Here is a 27,426-nt window from a genome sequence, read left to right as displayed (position 1 = left end):
AAAAAATACAGAAAAAACAAACTATAGAATGTTAAGTCCTAAAATGAAAAAATCCATGACCTAAAATCAAGATTCACAGAGATAATTCCCCTGGCACCAAAATAAAAGGGGAGAAATATGAGCATTCACTCTAGAATGTTAGATTGCTATGCAACCAAGATTGATCTGTAGAAGACTTCAATACACATTAATTTTACCTAATTGATCAAAAAAATTACACTAATTTTTACCTAGAAGTGCTGCAAACTCGCTTGCCGTAAAGCCTGGACGTGTTGCAAATGGCAAAAAATGCTAGCCGTTGCTGGTCGCCGCTGCAAACTCGTCGTTGCCAATCGCCGTTAGTCGCAGTTAGTCAGTGTGTGTCGTCGTCGAACGCCGGTGGTGCTGGCCGCCGCAAGTGGTCGGTTGGGTATGAGGGATGGCCGTTGCTGCAAACTCGCCTGTCGCAAAGCCTAGAAGTGTTGCAAATCGCAAAAAATGCTGGCTGCTACTGCAAATTCGTCATCGCCGGTCGGTGTTAATCATCGTAGATCGATGTGTTTCGCCGTCGAACGCCGGAGATTCAGTCTGTGGTATTAGTCAGATGATTAAACTGGGTTTCTGAACTCTGAAGTATATCAGAAGCTAATTATGCATAAAATTGTTATCTATTATGATAGCCCGATCTTGTTGCACCGGGGAAACACATATTGGCTGCGAGTACTTTGAGGACATCAGTTACTGGCAAACCAAATGATAAGAGGTTCTCCAACTTTCTTCTTAGATCTGGAACATCCATGGCGGCTCCATTTGCAGCAGGAGCAGCAGCCTATATCAAATCCTTACATCCCACCTGGTCTCCTGCAGCTATCAAGTCTGCCCTTATGACTACTAGTAAGTTTTCTGAGCTTGGTAATTAACTGTCAAGATTGAAAACCCACAGCTTATTACTTTGCTAAGTTAATGTTAATGCTTTGCAGCAAAACCAGTGAACATGTCATTCGAATATGCCAAGCTAAGAGATTTTGCATACGGTGCTGGACAGATCGATCCGCTTCGAGCAGCTGATCCTGGTTTGGTGTATGATCTCAATGAGAAATCATACGTAAAATTCCTCTGCAATCTGTTTGGTCCCAGTTCCATCGTAAATAAGTTCTACGGTGCTTATTCGCTTGTAAACTGCAGTACGTACGCTCCACCGAGTGGACGGGACGACCTCAACTACCCGAGCATTCTATTTCCTATTCGTAACCGGAAGAAACCATCAGAGGCTGTGTATTGGAGGACAGTCACCAACGTCGACAATGGCCCTGCAGAGTACACAGCAACTGTGCTTGCACCTGCAGGAGTAGATATCATCGTTGAACCATTGACACTCAAATTCTCACGTCAATACGAGAACCAGATCTTTAAGGTAACAGTGAGAGTCCCAGCATCGAATGTTCCACCATATGTATTATCTGCGTCTCTAGAGTGGAAAGACAATGTTCATACAGTGAGGAGTCCTATTGTCATTTACTTCACTTAGATTTTCTTCTACTACAACTTCATTCAAGTTCCAGCAGCTAGCAGGAAGTCCATCCCCATGTTTATGTATCCATAGATAATTATAAAATTTGCCATCAAATTACATAAGCAACATTTGACATTTTGTAAACATCTCCTATTAATTACAGGAAAAAGTTTTTTTTTTTCATTTTCATTTTCGTTTTTTCTAGATTTTGTCCATGTTCAAGTATGATCGTTCACCGGTATCAGATGTTTGGTTCCTGGTTCCAAGTTTCTCTCCCATGGTAATCCAACATTTGATCGAGCTGCATCTTTTTGAACTTGTCATGGACCAAAATGCACCACCTGAATAGGACCTACCCAACCGAATCAGCTAGGTACTATTCTAATGACTAATCTTGCCTTCCAATACGTGTAATTAATTCTATGGTTTTAAGTACAGCCAGTACTCGGTTCAAGAATTTTTTTTATTTTTTATTTTTTGGGAAAACAGTCAAATAGGTCTTCTGCGTTCTAAGATGAACTATTTCTCATCTGTGTTCTTTCCAAATCCCACTTGCTTCTTTCTAAGCTTGCAGCATAGATAGTTTTCTTTTCTTTTTTTTGATAGATATAGATAGATTACAGATAGATAACCAGGCGCAGAAGACGTCGATCGACAAGGGATCAGATAAACATTAATTATCTCTATCTAGCTAAGTACGTAATTTGGTAAAGATTGGGTCATATATAATTGGACTCCGATTGGATGAGGTCAAATCCCATCCAATTCGATCGATTACAAACGAATGCAAGTTTTAACATCCAGATCAGATATAACCGGGTCGGGTATAGTGCATTTTTGGAGAACGCTCACAGCCCTACCCCCTACGGGAGCAAAGACAAACTCTGTTGAAAGGCAACCGGGTTTTAATGACCCACCCGAGTCGCCACCTCATGATTCATGTATTGTAAAATAATAACAAACACAACTAAGTGTCTAACCTTTTAAACGTAGAGATAGATTACAGCTAGTTAAAAACTGCATCTTTATTTACGTCTCTCAAAGTCTTTGATCACGTCGACCAGAGATTTGTTAAGAGCAGGTCACCACTCACCAGTAGTTTAATAGATTTGGACTCCCAGGCTAAGCACTATATATAAGGATGGTTCGGGTCTAAAGTTTCAGTCTGTGAATTGAAGCATCGCTGCTTACTCCCTCCTAACATTTCAGTGAGTAAGGTTTGATATTTTCGTTTGCTATTTCAAGCAATTTTTTTTGTATGTATTATGTTTCTGTCCTTTATATGTTTAACTCTTTTGATAAATATGTTCATTATCAACCTCTTTTAGTTTTTATTTATTAGATCCAGGGCTGTACGTGGACCAAGAATAGAATATTTTAAGAGATTTGGTCTTCATATTTAAATTTGCGAATAATGAAATATGTTTTGTATTAATTTTACCATACAGTTTAAACAAGGATCCTTACGTTTGTTGAAGTAAACTTAAATCAAATAATAATTTTGTTTATTTATTTGTTTACTCAGGCTGGTGTTTTGATCGAGCAAATATGGGCAACCAGAAAGTGATAATTCTTCTTGTTATTTGTCTTCTGCTACCCATTTTCATGGGTGTTTTTGCTGTTAATGAGGAGGATCAGAAGGTTCCCACTTCTTCTTTATTTCGTGGTTATGTTTGTCTTACTTTCTTGTGTAAAGTTGTACTCATTTTGTTGGATTTGTATTGAATTTATTGGCCAATAATTTTCATCATACGGAAAATTTCAGGATTTCTACATTGTTTACTTGGGAGATCTTCCGAGTAATAAAAATTCTCTGGCTGATATGCATTTGGAATATCTTGCAAGTGCAATTGAGAGGTTCTCTCTCTCTCTCTCTCTCTCTCTCTTTCTCTTGCTTATAATTAGTATAACTATATATTCATTTCATACAAAATTACACCTTAATTATTCTGGTGTATATAAATGAAACAGTGAAGATGGTGCTAGGAGCTCAATCGTGCATAGCTATACGAAAAGCTTCAATGCATTTGCTGCCAAGCTTTCTGATGCTGAAGCAGAACGGCTGTCAAGTATGTAACAAGGAAAAAACAATAAGCCAATTAACTTACTTTTACTGTGAATAACGTAACATAAATGAAACTCGATTATTCTGAAATTTGATTCATTTTGATCTGTATAATATAGACATGGATGGTGTGGTCTCAGTATTCAAAAATCGATACCATAAGCTGAAGACAACGAGATCATGGGACTATCTTGGGTTTACTCAAACAGTACCAAGAAGTTTGAGCATGGAGAGTGACTTGGTTGTGGGCATGCTGGATTCAGGTAACTCAATTGATATGTATTCATTAAGTACTGGGTCAGTTATCAGAACCTTAATTTCTATATATATATATTCAGCAATTAGAGATCGATCTAGCAGAATAATTAACATTTATTAATTATATTAGATGTTATCTTGGTTTGAAATGTAAATATTGATGGATCAATTCATTGTTCAATTTCAGGGATCTATCCGGACTCCCCCAGTTTCAGTGACAAAGGATTTGGTCCTCCACCACAAAAATTCAAGGGTAGCTGTGGCCCCTTTTCAAATTTCTCCTGCAACAAGTAAGTCATATATATATCCAAGCTCCCCTTTTAATTAATAGCTTAATTCCCTTAATTGTTCTCTGCAACTGCAACTGCAACTGCAAGTGTGTTTGTTGTAATTAATGATGGATGGATATGATTTATATTAATTGTTGGTCGGTTACGTTGTAAATGAATTAATTTGATGCAGTAAAATAGTTGGAGCAAGGTATTTCAACCTGAGTGGTCCTATCAGCGATTCAGATATCTTATCTCCCATTGACTCGGAAGGCCATGGCACACACACAGCCTCAACTGTGGCAGGAAATGTAGTAAAGGGAGCAAGCCTGTATGGGATTGGTAAGGGGACAGCGCGTGGAGCTGTACCATCTGCTAGGATTTCAGTGTACAAAGTGTGCTGGGCGGTTGGCTGCGCGGACATGGATATTCTTGCTGCCTTCGACGCTGCCATCCATGATGGCGTTGATATCATCTCTTTGTCTGTTGGTGGTTTCGCTGGTCCATACATTTCTGATTCTATAGCCATTGGTTCCTTCCATTCCATGAAGAATGGGATCCTCACCTCAGCAGCAGCTGGAAACTCTGGACCTTCAGCTGCTAGTGTAAGTAATTATGCTCCATGGATTCTCACCGTAGCTGCAAGCACTACTGATCGAGGCTTCAGGAACAAACTTGTTCTGGGGAATGGCAAGTCTTTATATGTAAGTCGTTTAATCCTATCCATCTCCCTTTGCTCATTATCAGCTGCAGCATTCATCAGCTATATGTCTTTGTTTACTTAATTTCATTAATAATTGTTTTCTCTCTACAATTAATGCATGTGTCATGTGCTTAGGGAGTTGCAATTGACACACTGTCTCCAAACAAAAGTTTCTATCCTCTAATAAAGGGTGCTGATGCAGTGCTTAATACATCTGAATACGCGGATTATGCAAGGCAAGGCAACTAATTCCATCTTAACCCATGCATTAATTATATTACGTACTCCGACTCCTTTCTTTTGTTAATTACATGCAGATCTAAGACTTTCATTAATTATCATTACCTAGCTGCTAGCTTGCTCTGAATTCTGATTGGACAAATCTTAAATTTTTTGGTTTAATTCTTCATATATATATTCCAATCCAACAACTTCAATGGCATTCACAACAATTAATTAATGCTTGTGTCTTGACTACAGTAACTGTTACGATCGGGCAATGGACCCCGAGAAGGTGAAAGGAAAGCTTGTATACTGCGAAGATTTTGTTGGTTCAGCCGATTACAGTGTGCAGAAAATGGGAGGGGTTGGAACCATACTAGAATCAGATAATGCCATTTTTGATGCTGCCTTCATTTTCATGCCACCATCGACCATGGTAAACCATAATCAAGGGAAAATAATAATGGACTACATAAATTCCACAAGGTACGTAAATTCATGAAACCAAGCTCTATATAATACATTGATACTGTGTGTACTACTGTTTTCCCTTTCTTGCTCTGTTCAATTAACAGAACAACAGTGCTGATTTGTGTCATTAATTTCAATCTTTTGTTAATTGGGTGCAATTGTTCTAGTTCCCCAAAAGCCGTGATATTCAAAACCCAGGCCTTCAAAGTTGCTGCTCCATCTGTGGCTTCCTTTTCATCTAGAGGACCTAATCCTATATCAAACAAAGTTCTAAAGGTAAAAGAAATGGGGCGTACATCAGATCTCCTTTATTGTAGAAAACTCATCATTCACCATCATCATGCAAGAAATTTATTTCTAACTTTTGCCATTAACAATGGCATCATTCTCTTGCTAGATATTGTGTGTGGCAATTAAATGGGTCACTTCACTTATTATTTCTTTGATGAATGATATATCGATATTCCTTCTGATCTCATATTTTCTCAATTCATGATGAACATTCAAATTAAACAGCCTGATGTTGCTGCTCCGGGTACCAACATCTTGGCTGCCTACACCGGAGTCGTGTCAATTTCCGGCTGGCCAGACGATGATCGATTTTCCAATTTCATAACGATGTCTGGTACATCCATGGCCACGCCACATATAAGTGGGGTGGCTGCCTATGTCAAATCAATGCACCCAACTTGGTCACCGGCAGCCATCAAATCAGCCATCATGACAACTGGTAAAACACTCTTAGGCCTTCTTTCTCTCTCGCTGATCATCTTTAACGTAACTGTATTCTTCTAATGCAATTAAATATGTATGTTTTGTATTAATCAGCTACGCCAATGAGTTTTACTGTCAACCCAGAGGCCGAATTTGCGTATGGTGCTGGTCAGGTGAACCCACTGAAGGCAGTCTCACCTGGATTGGTCTATGACATGGATGAAATGCAATACATCGAGTTCTTATGCACAGAAGGTTACAGCGGAACAGCCCTAGGCATGATAATTGGCTCAAACCCTCTCGACTGCTCTTCACCTCCATCATCAGAAGTTGGACAAGATGCCCTCAACTACCCCACCATGCAGCTAACCGTGGATGGAGCCACTGAGCCGGTAACTGGTGTGTTCCGAAGGACTGTCACTAATGTTGGGTTGGCGGGCTCCATATACACTGCCACCATAAATGCAGCACCTGGTGTGGAGATCACAGTCGAGCCCATGACTCTATCATTTTCTAGCATCGGTGAGACGCAGACCTTCATTGTGTCGGTCAAGGCGAAACCCAAGAATGATGAGAGCATTCTTTCAGGGAGTTCGTTAGTGTGGAGCGATTCTGCCCACACTGTTAGAAGCCCAATTGTCATTTACTATCCTTAGCTTTTTCTCTTTGTTTTTATTTTAATTTGTAAATCTGTATAGGGTTCTTCTTTTTTTAGTTAGGTGGTTGAAGGCTAGGTTCATTGGATTTTTCTTTTTTTTTATTGAATTTTATACATATTTGAAAGTATATGTTAAGTTTAAATAAAAGGATTATTTATCATTTTTTTAATTTTTTTGTTATTGTGACTACTGACATGGTTTGATGGAGATTTACAAAATATGTCTAGTACAATGTATAGAGTTGGTTGTTCTCTCTGATAAAAGCTATTAGATGAGATGGTCCAATATATATATATATATGTGAGGCTTGCACTTGAATCCATTTAATCCATTCATCCATTGTAGAAATACCCTAGACTGGAAATCAGATCAACTGATGTTCCAAACCATTTATTCTATTTCCAATGGCCAAAAAATTGCAAAAGTGGATGGGAACAAATCTATTTACAAAGATCATCATCATTATCATTTGTTCCTCAAATTAATCTTTGTCGTCCAATTTATACTACTTGGGCATTTTTCTTCTTTTAGAAAGAAAACTCTCTTGATCCACACATGTAGTTGAAGTGGCAATTTTTCAACCCAACCCACTAACCTGTCCAGTCCAACCCAACTATTAATTGATGTGTTGGGTTATATCCATTTAATCTGGATCATTAGCGGGTTGGATAACCCAATGAAAAAAAAAAGGAGAATGACGGTTTAGCCCAGGGCCAGATTTTTTAAGCCTAAAATACGGTTGGGGTGGGTGTCAACTCGGAATTGATGCTAATTCACAGACTGGTATTGGTGTACAGAGTGTGAGTTTTTTATATTTTGAATGTTTATATATCTGAATTGAAAATCAGAAATCTGCATTGGATCTGTCTGTACTTTTCTAAAAAAAATAACGGTTTGGGTGGATTGGGTTATGGGTCCCCAAGGATGTTGAAAATGGGCTTTAATTCATTTAATTTTTTCGTTCCTTAATTCTGTGCTTGGCTTGAAATTAAAGGTAAGGGAAGGAAAGGGAAAAGTAAGAAAATCTGTACAAGATTTCAAACGAAATCGGGAAATACAGCCCAACTGAAAAATAAAGCTTGGGCCTGGTTGAATGAATACTTAGTCTGAGCAAAGGAGAATCATCTATTTTTGCCCCTAATTGGTGTCAAATTGGGTTTTGGACTTCTAGGTCCTTTCCAACTGTCCAAGCCAAGTCTATGTCACCTTCTCTCTTCCATCCCTAGGGTCCTAAACTCCTATACATCATTTTGATTTGAGACCATTAACAATATTTGATTTGGTTTTCTTTTTTATTTTCAATTTCAGCAATCCTTTTTGAACTTCAAACATACATATATCCATGAAAATATTAATTCGATGCATTGTGCATTTGTGTGTTTATCCGATAAAAACCTCGCCTGATGTTTTGAAAAATTGTAGAAATGCCTCTTTCTCCGTAACAGAGATATCGAAATTGCCATAATGCCCTTATGGCCATAAGGCATTCGAGGCAGAGGGTGATCATGCACTAGGTCGGGCATTACACCTGTGATAAGGGCTCGGTTCCGGGCCTATCATTTTGACTATTTTATATTATATGTATATAATATTTGCATAAAACTTAATTGTATGAATAATAATAACAATAACAACAATATAAAATGTGAATTATATGATACTTGTATACAATGTAACATAAAAAAAAGTATATATAAATATATAAAATATTACTATATGGGAGTCGAACTGGGCCTGAACACAAAACCTAAGCCCAATCCCGAAATTTCAGGCGGGGCTGAAAACGATCACCCCTAGTTAGAGGACAAGAATAGAGAGGGTGTATATACTCTAGCCCTACATCAATCTATAATCACTTTCTACTCCGATTTCATTGTCTTGATGATATTGAAAAGCTTTGTCCATTTTGACTTCGTATGGCCTCCCGATCTCTATTTTCTTGTATAATTTCATTTCTTATCCGTTCTCGCTTATCATTACTTCATTTTGGCTTATCAATGTTCTGCAATTTCATTCAACGATAAGCATCTTCATATCATTCTATTGTTTGATTTTGTTTTGGCCCAATAGTTGGTTTACCTTTTACTATAATGATCTGCATTTTCTAAATCTTAGGTGCTGCTTGGCATGTCTTTTCAGGAAGATCTTTCGACACCCTAAATGGCCAAAAGATGTGATGAGCTTTTGAGGTCTTGTCTTTAAAGATATAGACAATTTAGTATGTATCCTACATTACCATGATCCAGAGAGTCGTTAAAAGAAAGATTTTAGGTGTAGAAAGACATACCACAGGGAGCTTCTCTTGAAGCTTCCAAATTGTTGGCCATTTTGGGCTTCCATGAGCTTTTTAGGGCATGTCTTTTTGGCTTCTTGTATTTCATTGCCAAATAGAGAGAAACCAAATTTTGGTCTTCCAAACTTTAAAAAGTTCAAAAGGCTACTTGATAAGACTTGCCAAATGCCTCATCAGTTTTTAGGTATTTCGTGGGATTAAGTGATGCTCTAACGATGAGTGAGATGGAACTTGAGCTATATGTTAGTTGATTGCAACAACTATTATGATCAAAACTTGTTGATTACGTGTTCTAACTCATTGGCAAGGTGCATAGAAGTTGAGGTCAAAGCTTGGAATGGAGATGAGATGGGATCTCCTAAAAGCAAAAGTCGTGAAACACCTTGAGAGCACAACTTCCAATCATATATAGATCTCCTATGAATTTAACATATAAGTATGGAAGATATTCCCAATGTGCAGATGTATGCCATGTTCTCAAGGTGTGTATGATGAGGTCCATCTGCCTTGTCCAATCTTGACCTATCACACGCCCTTGAACAAAATGCTCAAGGAACTCATTGATAGCCCGGACCAACCTAGCCAATCAACCTGACCAACTAGCTTCATTTGAATGCTTCCGACGTGCTTAGACCCTAATAAGGACAACCAATGAGAAGCTCGGGCTGAGCCCATTAATCGCAACCTAGTAGTATTAGTTAGAACTCCTTGACGAGCATGGAACCTTCTCTATAGTAGGTTAGGTCCCCTTGGGAAAAAGGTACACACATTCTAGCCCTATCTTGTCTTTTTTGCTTTCCCTACCAACCTAGCCTCCTTTGCTAGGTTGGGTGATGCTTTTTCACTTATTAACTTACGCATCGAAGAGTTCTCCCTTATGGGTCTTGTTGAACCTACGTGTCTTGATGATAAAAAAACATATTGAGAGTACTAATGTTGTATCCAAGTGTGCAACATCTTTAGTAAGCTTCTTTGTACTTAATGGGTATAAAAGTTAGATTGGTACAATTGATGAAGTGGAAGATCTTCTGAGTTCATTGGCATACCAATTGACTAATAATGAAGAATCAATCAATTAGGAGAGGAAAAGGATTCCTCCCTTCATATTATAGTCAACTATTAGAATTACACAATCACATACTACGAAGAAATTTGATTGTTAATTTAAAGGCTCCAATGACTACTACTAATTTTTAAAAAGCCGTCTAATATATTAGAGGAAATTTGAATAATTTTTGAGAAGGTAAAAACCATATAATGGAAAAAAAAAAGGTCACTTGCTCTCAAATCCTCTATAAATAGAGGACTTTATCTTGATTCAAAGAACAAAAAAGCAAGATCCAAGTTTGAATCCAAGCTTTTGAAAAATAACCTATCTATTCACTTGTACATAGGAGAGGTCCTTTATGTTGTGGCTAGTCTAAAGGAGCTCATGTTGATCCAAAAATAGGAAGATGACTTGAACAATCTGATTAATGTTTAGATTTAGGTTAAAGAATATTTTTTCAAGGCTAAATTGATTGAGGTTGGGCTAAGCTAGGAAAACTTAGGTAGATACATGTGTCGAGCCGTCTAGTTTAGACTTGTGCTTTTTCCAACTTTCTTCATGTTCTAGTATGGACTCCAGTTTCTTTTGTTGATGCAGACATGGCTAATGTTACAAGTCTGCAAGTCAAGATGTGAACATAGAAGAAGAAGGCTTCTAAGGGAGACGCCAATACCTCGAGAGCTTGGCCTCCATGCTCAACTATAATGCCTCGACAATAGAGGCCTAGAGAGAGTGGAGATTTCAAATGATGAGCCTATTGTTTATGACAAGGCTTAGTGGGAGGGAACCCTATTGGTGCTAGATTATTAGACATACATGTTAGAGTGGCACATGACCATAGGCAACAATATTCAAAGCATTCCGGACACGGGTATAGAAGGATCTTGGAAGTCGGTAATTCATCTTTCTTTGTCATTATTTGAGTTCACTATGGTGCTAATTTATTTGTTCTTTATAGGGGGATTATGCAGTGAATTAGGGCTTTCCATGAGCCAAGCTTCTCACAAGCTATTCGATCTTGGCTCATAAAAAGCTCGGCTCGGTTTAAACCAAGCTTTGAGCCAAGTCGAGCCTAATGAAGCTCGGCTCATAAGGCTCACGAGCCTAGTATAATAAATAAATAAATTTTATTACATACATACATACATATACATATACATATACACATACATATACATATATAAATATATATAATAAATAACTTTTTATAATTCTTAATTTTTTTATGTAAAATAAAAAAATTGTATGTATAATTTTTATTTAAAAAAAACTTGGCTTGTAGTTGAGCTCAAGTTGAGTAGAGCTTGAGCTTAAAATAATTTCAACGAGTCGGGCTTGAATAGCCAAGTATTCGGTTTGGCTTGGCTCGAACCCACCCCTACTGTGTATGCCTTGATTGACCAGTTCACCCAAGTATTTCGCTAGTACAAGGTGGCAATGAAAGAAAGGGGTGGATTTTGAAGACAAGGTGGTGAGGATAAAGGGTGAGTTGTAGGAGGCCAATCGGAAGCTAAGGTTGGTCAAGGATGAGGCTTGGGCTACTAATGAGGTTGTCATTGTTGCACAGGCTCATAGGGAGGAGGACCAAGTTCAAGCCATCACTGAATACAAAGAATCTATCGAGCACTAGAAGAATCTAAATACACATGGAGTTAACACCTTCTTGGAGAGTTTTGACCCTAGACCTGTTCACAAGTCGAGCTTGAGCTAGGCTTTCATTTGTCATAAATACAATATATTCAAGCCTAAGCCTCACTTGACCATTGGGCCTAGATCTTGAGCTTGAGTTTGACCCTCATAAAAGCTTGAAGACTATGCTTGAGCCCGAAGCCTGACTTGTAAATTAGATTTTTTTTTATGTACACCTATAGTTGTAAATTGTAACCCAAGTTTTGAATATAATTTTTTTTACACGTGTAACTTGAATTTTTCTATGATTTATTCAAAAGATATCCCTATTTTAAATAGTAAAACAGAGAAAAAAGCTAAACAAATATATTTTGCTAAACAAATTCCAAGTTCTAACATACTCTCCAATTCCAAATAAAGGTAAACCTGAAACACACATTGTTACAAAAAGAATAACATAACAATACCAATCTTGTTCGAAAAGTTGTTTTAGGAATCTGTCCATCTATCTATTCTTCAAAACAACCATCCATCAACATAAAATCATATTGTTTAGCAAAAAATAAGATGTTCTAGTGATCCATCTATTCTTCAATTCACTAACAAACTTGAATATCCCAACTTCTTGAGCTATCAAAACCTATAGAAAGAAACAAAAGGCAAACTCATTGTCAATTCTCATATTATATAGATAAGTTATTATCATTTTCATGTAAAATAACAAACAAATAAATGTATGATATGGTATATAACACTTAAAACATATCACAAAGTCTAACACCCTCCTCATCATCATCACTATTATTTGGCCCCCTACATACAATTGGAAAAAAAAAACTATTAGAATAGATTTAATGGAATAAGCAATAATATATTTTAATAAATAATTGATAAGAAATCATCTATTGCAAAGCCTTGTGCACAAAGCCAATCTTCAAGACAAATCAAAGCTTGCATTGTCTTAGATTTAAGTGAGCGTCTCCATGGATTGATCACCTTTTTTTTATTGTTGAATGCTAATCAGATACAACTCCAGAGGTAGGAATAACCATCATACCCCGAGCCATTGATACCAACTTGCGAAAGGTAAATGAACTCTTACTCTAATACTTTAAAACATCAACATCTACCTTTATATCAAGGTTTTGCTCTTTCAAGTAAATATTTGATTCAATTTTCTCATATTGAACTTTAAAACTGCTCATAATCCTCAAATCTGTTACCATCATCATTTACCTTATTCATGTCAATTTGACTAGAAGATCCAACCATGGAGATGGAGGAAAAAATTTCCTTATATTCAGCAAACAAGGCATGAAGAATATTCAAAATAGAATTAACACACTCTTAAGCACCATCCCCATAAAGCTTATTGAAACAATACTCCACTAGTGTTATTTTGTAATGAGGATGCAACAACAACACAAGACAAAATCATATTATATTCAGTTCAATATTTATCAAAATTTTCTTTCATATTTCTAATCATGTTAGAGATAAAATTATTAGGTTCCTTATTCATTGGCATCAAATATTTATGAACGACACTACACCCCCTTAAAATAAATGTTTGAAGTAGGGTGGTTGTGGCAAAAAACATGCAAGTAACATCATAAAATATCTTCAAGAATTTGCAAAGTCTATCTACCTATCCGGGCTCTTTTTCTAAAAGGGTAGATTGATAGACAAGGTGACCTAATCAAGGCCTTTAGTCCTTATGGTAGGTTCACCCATTCAATTCTTTAGTTGGATTGTCCCACTTGTTTTTTGCTATGAGTTGGTTGGCATGGATTGGGGCGATGACTATCGAGTTGCCTATGTGAGGCCCCAGCATGCGGAGTTCAATTGTTCAGTTTCTTAGTTGAACTACCCAACACTTATGGGATGAGTTGGGTTTCTTAGTTGAACTAACCAACCAATCCTAAGTTAGCTAGGTCTCTAGGAGCTTAGGAGCTCTGTGATCTTGCTTGAAAAGGAAGAACTTTAACTAGGAATGGAAATTAAATATCACTAAATTGCAAAACCGATGCAAAGGCTACTAATAATATATTCTTATATTGGAAGAGTTCCAGGAGTGTGCCACAACCTTCCTAGTTTGGGGTCATCTTCTATTGTCTCGAGTTGTACAACCCTTTTGAGCATGAGGTCACATTTTCTAAATTGCCTTATACAAACCCAATAATTTTATTCTCTAAATTGTCTTATACAAACCCAATAATTTTAGTACTTAGTTGTCTTTTGATGATAAGTGATTGCTTTAAGTTGGACTTCTTCTTGAACATTTTCCAATAGACTGAGGTTCACTCTAAGTTGCTCACTATTGACATGGTTGACATACAAGTTGGCAAACTAGTCCCATGATCCGATTGACTTGAGTGGTAGTCTAGAGAACCACTACCAAGCTATATCCATGAATGTGGCTTGGAAGGCCCACAAGTGATTGGTTTCGTTGTAGCTATGAATGAGCATGAGGGTCTTGAAATTGTCCAAGAGCAACTCATCTTGGATGTGTGGTGAAGGGAGGGTCATTTAATAAGTGTTGTCTAAGGTTGAGCTGTGACTTTCTTCCTTACTCGATCATTGAAAGTTGAACTTGCATGAATTTGATCTCTTCATCAAGGTTCTATTTTTTACCCAATTTTGGGGATTGGTTATATCCATCCACAACCAACTCAGTCTTAGTCCTAGAGACTTCTAGAGGGGGTTCTACTTGGATAGTTCACCCTTTATGGGCATTTGGATGATGGATTTGGTTGCTCGAGGACTAAGGATGTTGATTTTTTAGGGACGGCTATTCTTTCGATTGCCAAGGTGATCAAGTTGGCCAATTGGGGATTCTGAGTCCTAACCTTGTTGTTGAAGCACTCCTCGATTGTGACTTAGTAGAATGAGATCTTTAATTTGATGTAGGAGGCTTTAGAACTACTATTGCATGATGGGTTGGTTCTCCTGTGATGATTGCTAAGGGTTTTGTGGTGGACTATTTTCTAGTCAATTCTTTGTGACCATGGAGACTTATTGAGAGTGGGACATGGCTTGCGAATCCTTGTTGGTTTGGGTGTGAGTCTTTAGAGTCATGGTGGTTAGGATTTTCTATTTCAACCCCATTGATAGCACAATTTGTTGTAGTTTGATTCCAAGAAACAAATAAAAGAGGAATGAAATCAAGAATCAAATGAGCCAAGGAGGTCGTATGAACCAAACTACTTCTAAAGACCCATGCGATGACATGGGTTAAAAAATTAAAAACAAAGCAAAATTTTCAAAAATGACATGGGTTAAAAAATAAAAAATTTAGAAAAAAAGGCAAAAATTTCTAGAATTCCTTGTTTTAACATGTATACTAGGGGGACCCATGCAATGTACGAGATTTATTAGGTGAAAGCTAAATAATAGAAAGGGTCATTTACTAAAATACCCCTTATGGTTTCATGGATTTACTAAAATCTACCCAATATTTGCATTTTACTAAAGCACCACTTATAATTTGCAATGGATTTAACCAATCTTCCATTAGATGACAGTAGAAAATGACAGCGTTGACCCTAATGTTCATTTAAGTAAATTTAATAAAAAAATAAAAAATAAAAAATACCATTTTTGCCCTTAATAAGACACAAGCAACCACTCTATTGGCTATATTTTCTTAATTTTGTTTTATGTACAAAAAAAGTGTTAAACGTATTTTTGGAATAAAAAATTGGGCCTAATGGCAAAACAAATGCTCCTTAATGAAATGTTGATTAAGTAAATAAGTTGTAAAATATATGGGATGTTTTAGTAAAAGGAAAACTATAAGGTAGGTTTAAGTAAATATGTAAAACTATAAGGTGTCTCCTTCGAGGACACACATCAGGTCTCTCTACCACTCTTAAGAGTGTCTTTAGAAGCAGTTTGGTTCATATGACCTCCTTGGCTCATTTGATTCTTGATTTCATTCCTCTTTTATTTGTTTCTTGGAATCAAACTACAACAAATTGTGCCATCAATGGGGTTGAAATAGAAAATCCTAACCACCATGACTCTAAAGACTCACACCCAAACCAACAAGGATTCGCAAGCCATGTCCCACTCTCAATAAGTCTCCATGGTCACAAAGAATTGACTAGAAAATAGTCCACTACAAAACCCTTAGCAATCATCACAGGAGAACCAACCCATCATGCAATAGTAGTTCTAAAGCCTCCTACATCAAATTAAAGATCTCATTCTACTAAGTCACAATCGAGGAGTGCTTCAACAACAAGGTTAGGACTCAGAATCCCCAATTGGCCAACTTGATCACCTTGGCAACCGAAAGAATAGCCGTCCCTAAAAAATCAACATCCTTAGTCCTCGAGCAACCAAATCCATCATCCAAATGCACATAAAGGGTGAACCGTCCAAATAGAACCCCATCTAGAAGTCTCTAGGACTAAGACAGAGTTGGTTGTGGATGGATATAACCAATCCCCAAAATTGGGTAAAAAATAGAACCTTGATGAAGAGATCAAATACATGCAAGTTCAACTTTCAATGATCGAGTAAGGAAGAAAGTCACAACTCAACCTCAGACAACAATTATTAAATGACCCTCCCTTCACCACACATCCAAGATGAGTTGCTCTTGGACAATTTCAAGACCCTCATGCTCATTCATAGCTACAACGAAACCAATCACTTGTGGGCCTTCCAAGCCACATTCATGGATATAGCTTGGTAGTGGTTCTCTGGACTACCACTCGAGTCAATCGGATCATGGGACTAGTTTGCCAATTTGTATGTCAACCATGTCAACAGTGAGCAACTTAGAGTGAACCTCAATCTATTGGAAAATGTTCAAGAAGAAGTCCAACTTAAAGCAATCACTTATCATCAAAAGGCAACTAAGTACTAAAATTATTGGGTTTGTATAAGGCAATTTAGAAAATGTGACCTCATGCTCAAAAGGGTTGTACAACTCGAGACAATAGAAGATGACCCCAAATTAGGAAGGTTGTGGCACACTCCTGGACTCTTCCAATTTAAGAATATATTATTAATAGCCTTTGCATCGATTTTGCAATTTAATGATATTTAATTTCCATTCCAAGTTAAAGTTCTTCCTTTTCAAGCAAGATCACAGAGCTCCTAAGCTCCTAGAGACCTAGCTAATTTAGGATTGGTTGGGTAGTTCAACTAAGAAACCCAACTCATCCCATAAGTGTTGGGTAGTTCAACTAAGAAACTGAACAATTGAACTCCTTGTGCTGGGGCCTCACATAGGCAACTCGATAGTCATCGCCCCAATCTATGCCAACCAACTCATAGCAAAAAACAAATTGGACAATCCAACTAAAGAATTGAATGGGTGAACCTACCATAAGGACTAAAGGCCTTGATTAGGTCACCTTGTCTATCAATCTACCCTTTCAGAAAAAGAGCCCGGATAGGTAGATAGACTTTGCAAATTCTTGAAGATATTTTATGATGTTACTTGCATGTTTTTTGCCACAACCACCCTACTTCAAACATTTATTTTAAGAGGGTGTAGTGTCGTTCATAAATATTTGATGCCAATGAATAAGGAACCTAATAATTTTATATCTAACATGATTAGAAATATGAAAGAAAATTTTGATAAATATTGGATTGAATATAATATGATTTTGTCTTGTGTTGTTGTTGCATCCTCATTACAAAATAATACTAGTGGAGTATTGTTTCAATAGGCTTTATGGGGATGGTGCTTAGGAGTGTGTTAATTCTATTTTGAATACTCTTCATGCCTTGTTTGTTGAATATAAGGAAATTTTTTCCTCCACCTCCATGGTTGGATCTTCTAGTCAAATTGACATGAATAAGGTAAATGATGATGGTAATGGATTTGAGGATTATGAGTAGTTTTAAAGTTCAAAATGAGAAAATTGAATCAGATATTTACTTGAAAGAGCAAAACCTTGATATAAAGGCAGATGTTGATGTTTTAAAGTATTAGAATAAGAGTTCATTTACATATCACAAGTTGGCATCAATGGCTCGGGGTATGTTGGTTATTCCTATCTCTGGAGTTGCATCTGAATTAGCATTCAACAATAGATAAAAGGTGAACAATACATGGAGAAGCTCACTTAAATCTAAGACAATGCAAGTTTTGATTTGTCTTGAAGATTGGCTTTGTGCACAAGGCTTTGCAATATATGATTTCTTATCAATTATTTATTAAAATATATTATTGCTTATTCCATTAAATCTATTCTAATAGTTTTTTTTCCAATTGTATGTAGGGGCTAAATAGTAGTGATGATGATGATGAGGGTGTTAGACTTTGTGATATGTTTTAAGTGTTATATACCATATCTATCATTTATTTGTTTGTTATTTTACATGAAAATGATAATAACTTACCTATATAATATGAGAATTGACAATGAGTTTGCCTTTTGTTTCTTTTTACAGGTTTTGATAGCTCAAGAAGTTGGGATATTCAAGTTTGTTAGTGAATTGAAGAATAGATGGATCGCAAGAACATCTTATTTTTTGCTAAACAATATGATTTTATGTTGATGGATGGTTGTTTTGAAGAATAGATAGATGGACAAATTCCTAGAACATCTTTTCGAACAAGATTGGTATTGGTTTTGTTTTAGTGTGTTATGTTATTCTTTTTGTAACAATGTGTGTTTTCAGGTTTACCTTTATTTGGAATTGGAGAGTATGTTAGAACTTGGAATTTGTTTAGCAAAATATATTTGTTTAGCTTTTTTCTCTGTTTTACTATTTAAAATAGGGATATCTTTTGAATAAATCATAGAAAAATTCAAGCTACATGTGTAAAAAAAATCTATTCAAAACTTGGGTTACAATTTACAACTATAGGTGTACGTAAAAAAAAAATAATCTAATTTACAAGTCAGGCTTCGGGCTCAAGCTTAGTCTTCAAGCTTTTATGAGGGTCAAACTTAAGCTCAAGATCTTGGCCCAATGGTCAACTGAGGCGTAGGCTTGATTATATTGTATTTATGACAAATGAAAGCCTGGCTCAAGCTCGACTTGTGAACAGGTCTAGGGTCAAAACTCTCCAAGAAGGTGTTAACTCCATGTGTATTTAGATTCTTCTAGTGCTCGATAGATTCTTTGTATTCAGTGATGGCTTCAACTTGGTCCTCCTCCCTCTGAGCCTGTGCAACAATGACAACCTCATTAGTAGCCCAAGCCTCATCCTTGACCAACCTTAGCTTCCGATTGGCCTCCTACAACTCACCCTTTATCCTCACCACCTTGTCTTCAAAATCCACCCCTTTCTTTCATTGCCACCTTGTACTAGCGAAATACTTGGGTGAACTGGTCAATCAAGGCATACACAGTAGGGGTGGGTTCGAGCCAAGCCAAACCGAATACTTGGCTATTCAAGCCCGACTCGTTGAAATTATTTTAAGCTCAAGCTCTACTCAACTTGAGCTCAACTACAAGCCAAGTTTTTTTTAAATAAAAATTATACATACAATTTTTTTATTTTACATAAAAAAATTAAGAATTATAAAAAGTTATTTATTATATATATTTATATATGTATATGTATGTGTATATGTATATGTATATGTATGTATGTATGTAATAAAATTTATTTATTTATTATACTAGGCTCGTGAGCCTTATGAGCCGAGCTTCATTAGGCTCGAGCTCGACTCAAAGCTTGGTTTAAACCGAGCCGAGCTTTTTATGAGCCAAGATCGAATAGCTTGTGAGAAGCTTGGCTCATGGAAAGCCCTAATTCACTGCATAATCCCCCTATAAAGAACAAATAAATTAGCACCATAGTGAACTCAAATAATGACAAAGAAAGATGAATTACCGACTTCCAAGATCCTTCTATACCCGTGTCCGGAATGCTTTGAATATTGTTGCCTATGGTCATGTGCCACTCTAACATGTATGTCTAATAATCTAGCACCAATAGGGTTCCCTCCCACTAAGCCTTGTCATAAACAATAGGCTCATCATTTGAAATCTCCACTCTCTCTAGGCCTCTATTGTCGAGGCATTATAGTTGAGCATGGAGGCCAAGCTCTCGAGGTATTGGCGTCTCCCTTAGAAGCCTTCTTCTTCTATGTTCACATCTTGACTTGCAGACTTGTAACATTAGCCATGTCTGCATCAACAAAAGAAACTGGAGTCCATACTAGAACATGAAGAAAGTTGGAAAAAGCACAAGTCTAAACTAGACGGCTCGACACATGTATCTACCTAAGTTTTCCTAGCTTAGCCCAACCTCAATCAATTTAGCCTTGAAAAAATATTCTTTAACCTAAATCTAAACATTAATCAGATTGTTCAAGTCATCTTCCTATTTTTGGATCAACATGAGCTCCTTTAGACTAGCCACAACATAAAGGACCTCTCCTATGTACAAGTGAATAGATAGGTTATTTTTCAAAAGCTTGGATTCAAACTTGGATCTTGCTTTTTTGTTCTTTGAATCAAGATAAAGTCCTCTATTTATAGAGGATTTGAGAGCAAGTGACCTTTTTTTTTTCCATTATATGGTTTTTACCTTCTCAAAAATTATTCAAATTTCCTCTAATATATTAGACGGCTTTTTAAAAATTAGTAGTAGTCATTGGAGCCTTTAAATTAACAATCAAATTTCTTCATAGTATGTGATTGTGTAATTCTAATAGTTGACTATAATATGAAGGGAGGAATCCTTTTCCTCTCCTAATTGATTGATTCTTCATTATTAGTCAATTGGTATGCCAATGAACTCAGAAGATCTTCCACTTCATCAATTGTACCATTCTAACTTTTATACCCATTAAGTACAAAGAAGCTTACTAAAGATGTTGCACACTTGGATACAACATTAGTACTCTCAATATGTTTTTTTATCATCAAGACACGTAGGTTCAACAAGACCCATAAGGGAGAACTCTTCGATGCTAAGTTAATAAGTGAAAAAGCATCACCCAACCTAGCAGAGGAGGCTAGGTTGGTAGGGAAAGCAAAAAAGACAAGATAGGGCTAGAATGTGTGTACCTTTTTCCCAAGGGGACCTAACCTACTATAGAGAAGGTTCCATGCTCGTCAAGGAGTTCTAACTAATACTACTAGGTTGCGATTAATGGGCTCAGCCCGAGCTTCTCATTGGTTGTCCTTATTAGGGTCTAAGCACGTCGGAAGCATTCAAATGAAGCTAGTTGGTCAGGTTGATTGGCTAGGTTGGTCCGGGCTATCAATGAGTTCCTTGAGCATTTTGTTCAAGGACGTGTGATAGGTCAAGATTGGACAAGGCAGATGGACCTCATCATACACACCTTGAGAACATGGCATACATCTGCACATTGGGAATATCTTCCATACTTATATGTTAAATTCATAGGAGATCTATATATGATTGGAAGTTGTGCTCTCAAGGTGTTTCACGACTTTTGCTTTTAGGAGATCCCATCTCCTCTCCATTCCAAGCTTTGACCTCAACTTCTATGCACCTTGCCAATGAGTTAGAACACGTAATCAACAAGTTTTGATCATAATAGTTGTTGCAATCAACTAACATATAGCTCAAGTTCCATCTCACTCATCGTTAGAGCTTCACTTAATCCCACGAAATACCTAAAAACTAATGAGGCATTTGGCAAGTCTTATCAAGTAGCCTTTTGAACTTTTCAAAGTTTGGAAGACCAAAATTTGGTTTCTCTCTATTTGACAATGAAATACAAGAAGCCAAAAAGATATGCCCTAAAAAGCTCATGGAAGCCCAAAATGGCCAACAATTTGGAAGCTTCAAGAGAAGCTCCCTGTGGTATGTCTTTCTCCTTTTTTTTTCATTGGGTTATCCAACCCGCTAATGATCCAGATTAAATGGATATAACCCAACACATCAATTAATAGTTGGGTTGGACTGGACAGGTTAGTGGGTTGGGTTGAAAAATTGCCACTTCAACTACATGTGTGGATCAAGAGAGTTTTCTTTCTAAAAGAAGAAAAATGCCCAAGTAGTATAAATTGGACGACAAAGATTAATTTGAGGAACAAATGATAATGATGATGATCTTTGTAAATAGATTTGTTCCCATCCACTTTTGCAATTTTTTGGCCATTGGAAATAGAATAAATGGTTTGGAACATCAGTTGATCTGATTTCCAGTCTAGGGTATTTCTACAATGGATGAATGGATTAAATGGATTCAAGTGCAAGCCTCACATATATATATATATATTGGACCATCTCATCTAATAGCTTTTATCAGAGAGAACAACCAACTCTATACATTGTACTAGACATATTTTGTAAATCTCCATCAAACCATGTCAGTAGTCACAATAACAAAAAAATTAAAAAAATGATAAATAATCCTTTTATTTAAACTTAACATATACTTTCAAATATGTATAAAATTCAATAAAAAAAAAGAAAAATCCAATGAACCTAGCCTTCAACCACCTAACTAAAAAAAGAAGAACCCTATACAGATTTACAAATTAAAATAAAAACAAAGAGAAAAAGCTAAGGATAGTAAATGACAATTGGGCTTCTAACAGTGTGGGCAGAATCGCTCCACACTAACGAACTCCCTGAAAGAATGCTCTCATCATTCTTGGGTTTCGCCTTGACCGACACAATGAAGGTCTGCGTCTCACCGATGCTAGAAAATGATAGAGTCATGGGCTCGACTGTGATCTCCACACCAGGTGCTGCATTTATGGTGGCAGTGTATATGGAGCCCGCCAACCCAACATTAGTGACAGTCCTTCGGAACACACCAGTTACCGGCTCAGTGGCTCCATCCACGGTTAGCTGCATGGTGGGGTAGTTGAGGGCATCTTGTCCAACTTCTGATGATGGAGGTGAAGAGCAGTCGAGAGGGTTTGAGCCAATTATCATGCCTAGGGCTGTTCCGCTGTAACCTTCTGTGCATAAGAACTCGATGTATTGCATTTCATCCATGTCATAGACCAATCCAGGTGAGACTGCCTTCAGTGGGTTCACCTGACCAGCACCATACGCAAATTCGGCCTCTGGGTTGACAGTAAAACTCATTGGCGTAGCTGATTAATACAAAACATACATATTTAATTGCATTAGAAGAATACAGTTACGTTAAAGATGATCAGCGAGAGAGAAAGAAGGCCTAAGAGTGTTTTACCAGTTGTCATGATGGCTGATTTGATGGCTGCCGGTGACCAAGTTGGGTGCATTGATTTGACATAGGCAGCCACCCCACTTATATGTGGCGTGGCCATGGATGTACCAGACATCGTTATGAAATTGGAAAATCGATCATCGTCTGGCCAGCCGGAAATTGACACGACTCCGGTGTAGGCAGCCAAGATGTTGGTACCCGGAGCAGCAACATCAGGCTGTTTAATTTGAATGTTCATCATGAATTGAGAAAATATGAGATCAGAAGGAATATCGATATATCATTCATCAAAGAAATAATAAGTGAAGTGACCCATTTAATTGCCACACACAATATCTAGCAAGAGAATGATGCCATTGTTAATGGCAAAAGTTAGAAATAAATTTCTTGCATGATGATGGTGAATGATGAGTTTTCTACAATAAAGGAGATCTGATGTACGCCCCATTTCTTTTACCTTTAGAACTTTGTTTGATATAGGATTAGGTCCTCTAGATGAAAAGGAAGCCACAGATGGAGCAGCAACTTTGAAGGCCTGGGTTTTGAATATCACGGCTTTTGGGGAACTAGAACAATTGCACCCAATTAACAAAAGATTGAAATTAATGACACAAATCAGCACTGTTGTTCTGTTAATTGAACAGAGCAAGAAAGGGAAAACAGTAGTACACACAGTATCAATGTATTATATAGAGCTTGGTTTCATGAATTTACGTACCTTGTGGAATTTATGTAGTCCATTATTATTTTCCCTTGATTATGGTTTACCATGGTCGATGGTGGCATGAAAATGAAGGCAGCATCAAAAATGGCATTATCTGATTCTAGTATGGTTCCAACCCCTCCCATTTTCTGCACACTGTAATCGGCTGAACCAACAAAATCTTCGCAGTATACAAGCTTTCCTTTCACCTTCTCGGGGTCCATTGCCCGATCGTAACAGTTACTGTAGTCAAGACACAAGCATTAATTAATTGTTGTGAATGCCATTGAAGTTGTTGGATTGGAATATATATATGAAGAATTAAACCAAAAAATTTAAGATTTGTCCAATCAGAATTCAGAGCAAGCTAGCAGCTAGGTAATGATAATTAATGAAAGTCTTAGATCTGCATGTAATTAACAAAAGAAAGGAGTCGGAGTACGTAATATAATTAATGCATGGGTTAAGATGGAATTAGTTGCCTTGCCTTGCATAATCCGCGTATTCAGATGTATTAAGCACTGCATCAGCACCCTTTATTAGAGGATAGAAACTTTTGTTTGGAGACAGTGTGTCAATTGCAACTCCCTAAGCACATGACACATGCATTAATTGTAGAGAGAAAACAATTATTAATGAAATTAAGTAAACAAAGACATATAGCTGATGAATGCTGCAGCTGATAATGAGCAAAGGGAGATGGATAGGATTAAACGACTTACATATAAAGACTTGCCATTCCCCAGAACAAGTTTGTTCCTGAAGCCTCGATCAGTAGTGCTTGCAGCTACGGTGAGAATCCATGGAGCATAATTACTTACACTAGCAGCTGAAGGTCCAGAGTTTCCAGCTGCTGCTGAGGTGAGGATCCCATTCTTCATGGAATGGAAGGAACCAATGGCTATAGAATCAGAAATGTATGGACCAGCGAAACCACCAACAGACAAAGAGATGATATCAACGCCATCATGGATGGCAGCGTCGAAGGCAGCAAGAATATCCATGTCCGCGCAGCCAACCGCCCAGCACACTTTGTACACTGAAATCCTAGCAGATGGTACAGCTCCACGCGCTGTCCCCTTACCAATCCCATACAGGCTTGCTCCCTTTACTACATTTCCTGCCACAGTTGAGGCTGTGTGTGTGCCATGGCCTTCCGAGTCAATGGGAGATAAGATATCTGAATCGCTGATAGGACCACTCAGGTTGAAATACCTTGCTCCAACTATTTTACTGCATCAAATTAATTCATTTACAACGTAACCGACCAACAATTAATATAAATCATATCCATCCATCATTAATTACAACAAACACACTTGCAGTTGCAGTTGCAGTTGCAGAGAACAATTAAGGGAATTAAGCTATTAATTAAAAGGGGAGCTTGGATATATATATGACTTACTTGTTGCAGGAGAAATTTGAAAAGGGGCCACAGCTACCCTTGAATTTTTGTGGTGGAGGACCAAATCCTTTGTCACTGAAACTGGGGGAGTCCGGATAGATCCCTGAAATTGAACAATGAATTGATCCATCAATATTTACATTTCAAACCAAGATAACATCTAATATAATTAATAAATGTTAATTATTCTGCTAGATCGATCTCTAATTGCTGAATATATATATATAGAAATTAAGGTTCTGATAACTGACCCAGTACTTAATGAATACATATCAATTGAGTTACCTGAATCCAGCATGCCCACAACCAAGTCACTCTCCATGCTCAAACTTCTTGGTACTGTTTGAGTAAACCCAAGATAGTCCCATGATCTCGTTGTCTTCAGCTTATGGTATCGATTTTTGAATACTGAGACCACACCATCCATGTCTATATTATACAGATCAAAATGAATCAAATTTCAGAATAATCGAGTTTCATTTATGTTACGTTATTCACAGTAAAAGTAAGTTAATTGGCTTATTGTTTTTTCCTTGTTACATACTTGACAGCCGTTCTGCTTCAGCATCAGAAAGCTTGGCAGCAAATGCATTGAAGCTTTTCGTATAGCTATGCACGATTGAGCTCCTAGCACCATCTTCACTGTTTCATTTATATACACCAGAATAATTAAGGTGTAATTTTGTATGAAATGAATATATAGTTATACTAATTATAAGCAAGAGAAAGAGAGAGAGAGAGAGAGAGAGAGAGAACCTCTCAATTGCACTTGCAAGATATTCCAAATGCATATCAGCCAGAGAATTTTTATTACTCGGAAGATCTCCCAAGTAAACAATGTAGAAATCCTGAAATTTTCCGTATGATGAAAATTATTGGCCAATAAATTCAATACAAATCCAACAAAATGAGTACAACTTTACACAAGAAAGTAAGACAAACATAACCACGAAATAAAGAAGAAGTGGGAACCTTCTGATCCTCCTCATTAACAGCAAAAACACCCATGAAAATGGGTAGCAGAAGACAAATAACAAGAAGAATTATCACTTTCTGGTTGCCCATATTTGCTCGATCAAAACACCAGCCTGAGTAAACAAATAAATAAACAAAATTATTATTTGATTTAAGTTTACTTCAACAAACGTAAGGATCCTTGTTTAAACTGTATGGTAAAATTAATACAAAACATATTTCATTATTCGCAAATTTAAATATGAAGACCAAATCTCTTAAAATATTCTATTCTTGGTCCACGTACAGCCCTGGATCTAATAAATAAAAACTAAAAGAGGTTGATAATGAACATATTTATCAAAAGAGTTAAACATATAAAGGACAGAAACATAATACATACAAAAAAAATTGCTTGAAATAGCAAACGAAAATATCAAACCTTACTCACTGAAATGTTAGGAGGGAGTAAGCAGCGATGCTTCAATTCACAGACTGAAACTTTAGACCCGAACCATCCTTATATATAGTGCTTAGCCTGGGAGTCCAAATCTATTAAACTACTGGTGAGTGGTGACCTGCTCTTAACAAATCTCTGGTCGACGTGATCAAAGACTTTGAGAGACGTAAATAAAGATGCAGTTTTTAACTAGCTGTAATCTATCTCTACGTTTAAAAGGTTAGACACTTAGTTGTGTTTGTTATTATTTTACAATACATGAATCATGAGGTGGCGACTCGGGTGGGTCATTAAAACCCGGTTGCCTTTCAACAGAGTTTGTCTTTGCTCCCGTAGGGGGTAGGGCTGTGAGCGTTCTCCAAAAATGCACTATACCCGACCCGGTTATATCTGATCTGGATGTTAAAACTTGCATTCGTTTGTAATCGATCGAATTGGATGGGATTTGACCTCATCCAATCGGAGTCCAATTATATATGACCCAATCTTTACCAAATTACGTACTTAGCTAGATAGAGATAATTAATGTTTATCTGATCCCTTGTCGATCGACGTCTTCTGCGCCTGGTTATCTATCTGTAATCTATCTATATCTATCAAAAAAAAGAAAAGAAAACTATCTATGCTGCAAGCTTAGAAAGAAGCAAGTGGGATTTGGAAAGAACACAGATGAGAAATAGTTCATCTTAGAACGCAGAAGACCTATTTGACTGTTTTCCCAAAAAATAAAAAATAAAAAAAATTCTTGAACCGAGTACTGGCTGTACTTAAAACCATAGAATTAATTACACGTATTGGAAGGCAAGATTAGTCATTAGAATAGTACCTAGCTGATTCGGTTGGGTAGGTCCTATTCAGGTGGTGCATTTTGGTCCATGACAAGTTCAAAAAGATGCAGCTCGATCAAATGTTGGATTACCATGGGAGAGAAACTTGGAACCAGGAACCAAACATCTGATACCGGTGAACGATCATACTT

General features: G+C 37.0%; 2 protein-coding genes and 1 pseudogene across 2 annotated transcripts; 2 read left to right on the top strand and 1 right to left on the bottom strand.

Annotated features, from left to right (window-relative positions):
• The first annotated feature begins 418 nt into the window (after positions 1-418).
• Positions 419-1,507, top strand: LOC148847924 (subtilisin-like protease SBT4.14 pseudogene; annotated as a pseudogene).
• Positions 719-7,022, top strand: LOC148847923 (subtilisin-like protease SBT4.14). The gene is made up of 13 exons (XM_088951548.1): positions 719-873; positions 960-1,865; positions 3,018-3,133; positions 3,258-3,349; positions 3,464-3,561; positions 3,677-3,820; positions 4,003-4,105; positions 4,278-4,788; positions 4,923-5,023; positions 5,268-5,495; positions 5,648-5,756; positions 5,997-6,210; positions 6,309-7,022. The coding sequence occupies exons 3-13, from the start codon at positions 3,041-3,043 to the stop codon at positions 6,848-6,850; spliced, it is 2,235 nt and encodes a 744-aa protein (XP_088807674.1). The 5' UTR covers positions 719-873; positions 960-1,865; positions 3,018-3,040; the 3' UTR covers positions 6,851-7,022.
• Positions 7,023-22,116: 15,094 nt separating this feature from the next.
• LOC148847922 (subtilisin-like protease SBT4.14) lies at positions 22,117-27,412 on the bottom strand. Its single transcript, XM_088948497.1, has 12 exons — positions 27,274-27,412; positions 26,006-26,121; positions 25,790-25,881; positions 25,578-25,675; positions 25,319-25,462; positions 25,034-25,136; positions 24,351-24,861; positions 24,116-24,216; positions 23,644-23,871; positions 23,383-23,491; positions 22,929-23,142; positions 22,117-22,830 (listed from the first exon to the last, which is right to left on the bottom strand). Exons 2-12 carry the CDS (start codon positions 26,096-26,098, stop codon positions 22,289-22,291), a joined length of 2,235 nt encoding a protein of 744 aa, XP_088804623.1. The 5' UTR covers positions 26,099-26,121; positions 27,274-27,412; the 3' UTR covers positions 22,117-22,288.
• Between the last annotated feature and the right edge of the window lie 14 nt (positions 27,413-27,426).

This window comes from Nelumbo lutea, chromosome 6 (genome assembly GCF_056320005.1).
Source record: "Nelumbo lutea isolate HS-2025 chromosome 6, American lotus-T2T, whole genome shotgun sequence".
Taxonomy (NCBI): Eukaryota; Viridiplantae; Streptophyta; class Magnoliopsida; order Proteales; family Nelumbonaceae; genus Nelumbo; species Nelumbo lutea.
This window is presented reverse-complemented; position numbering and strand designations above follow the sequence as displayed.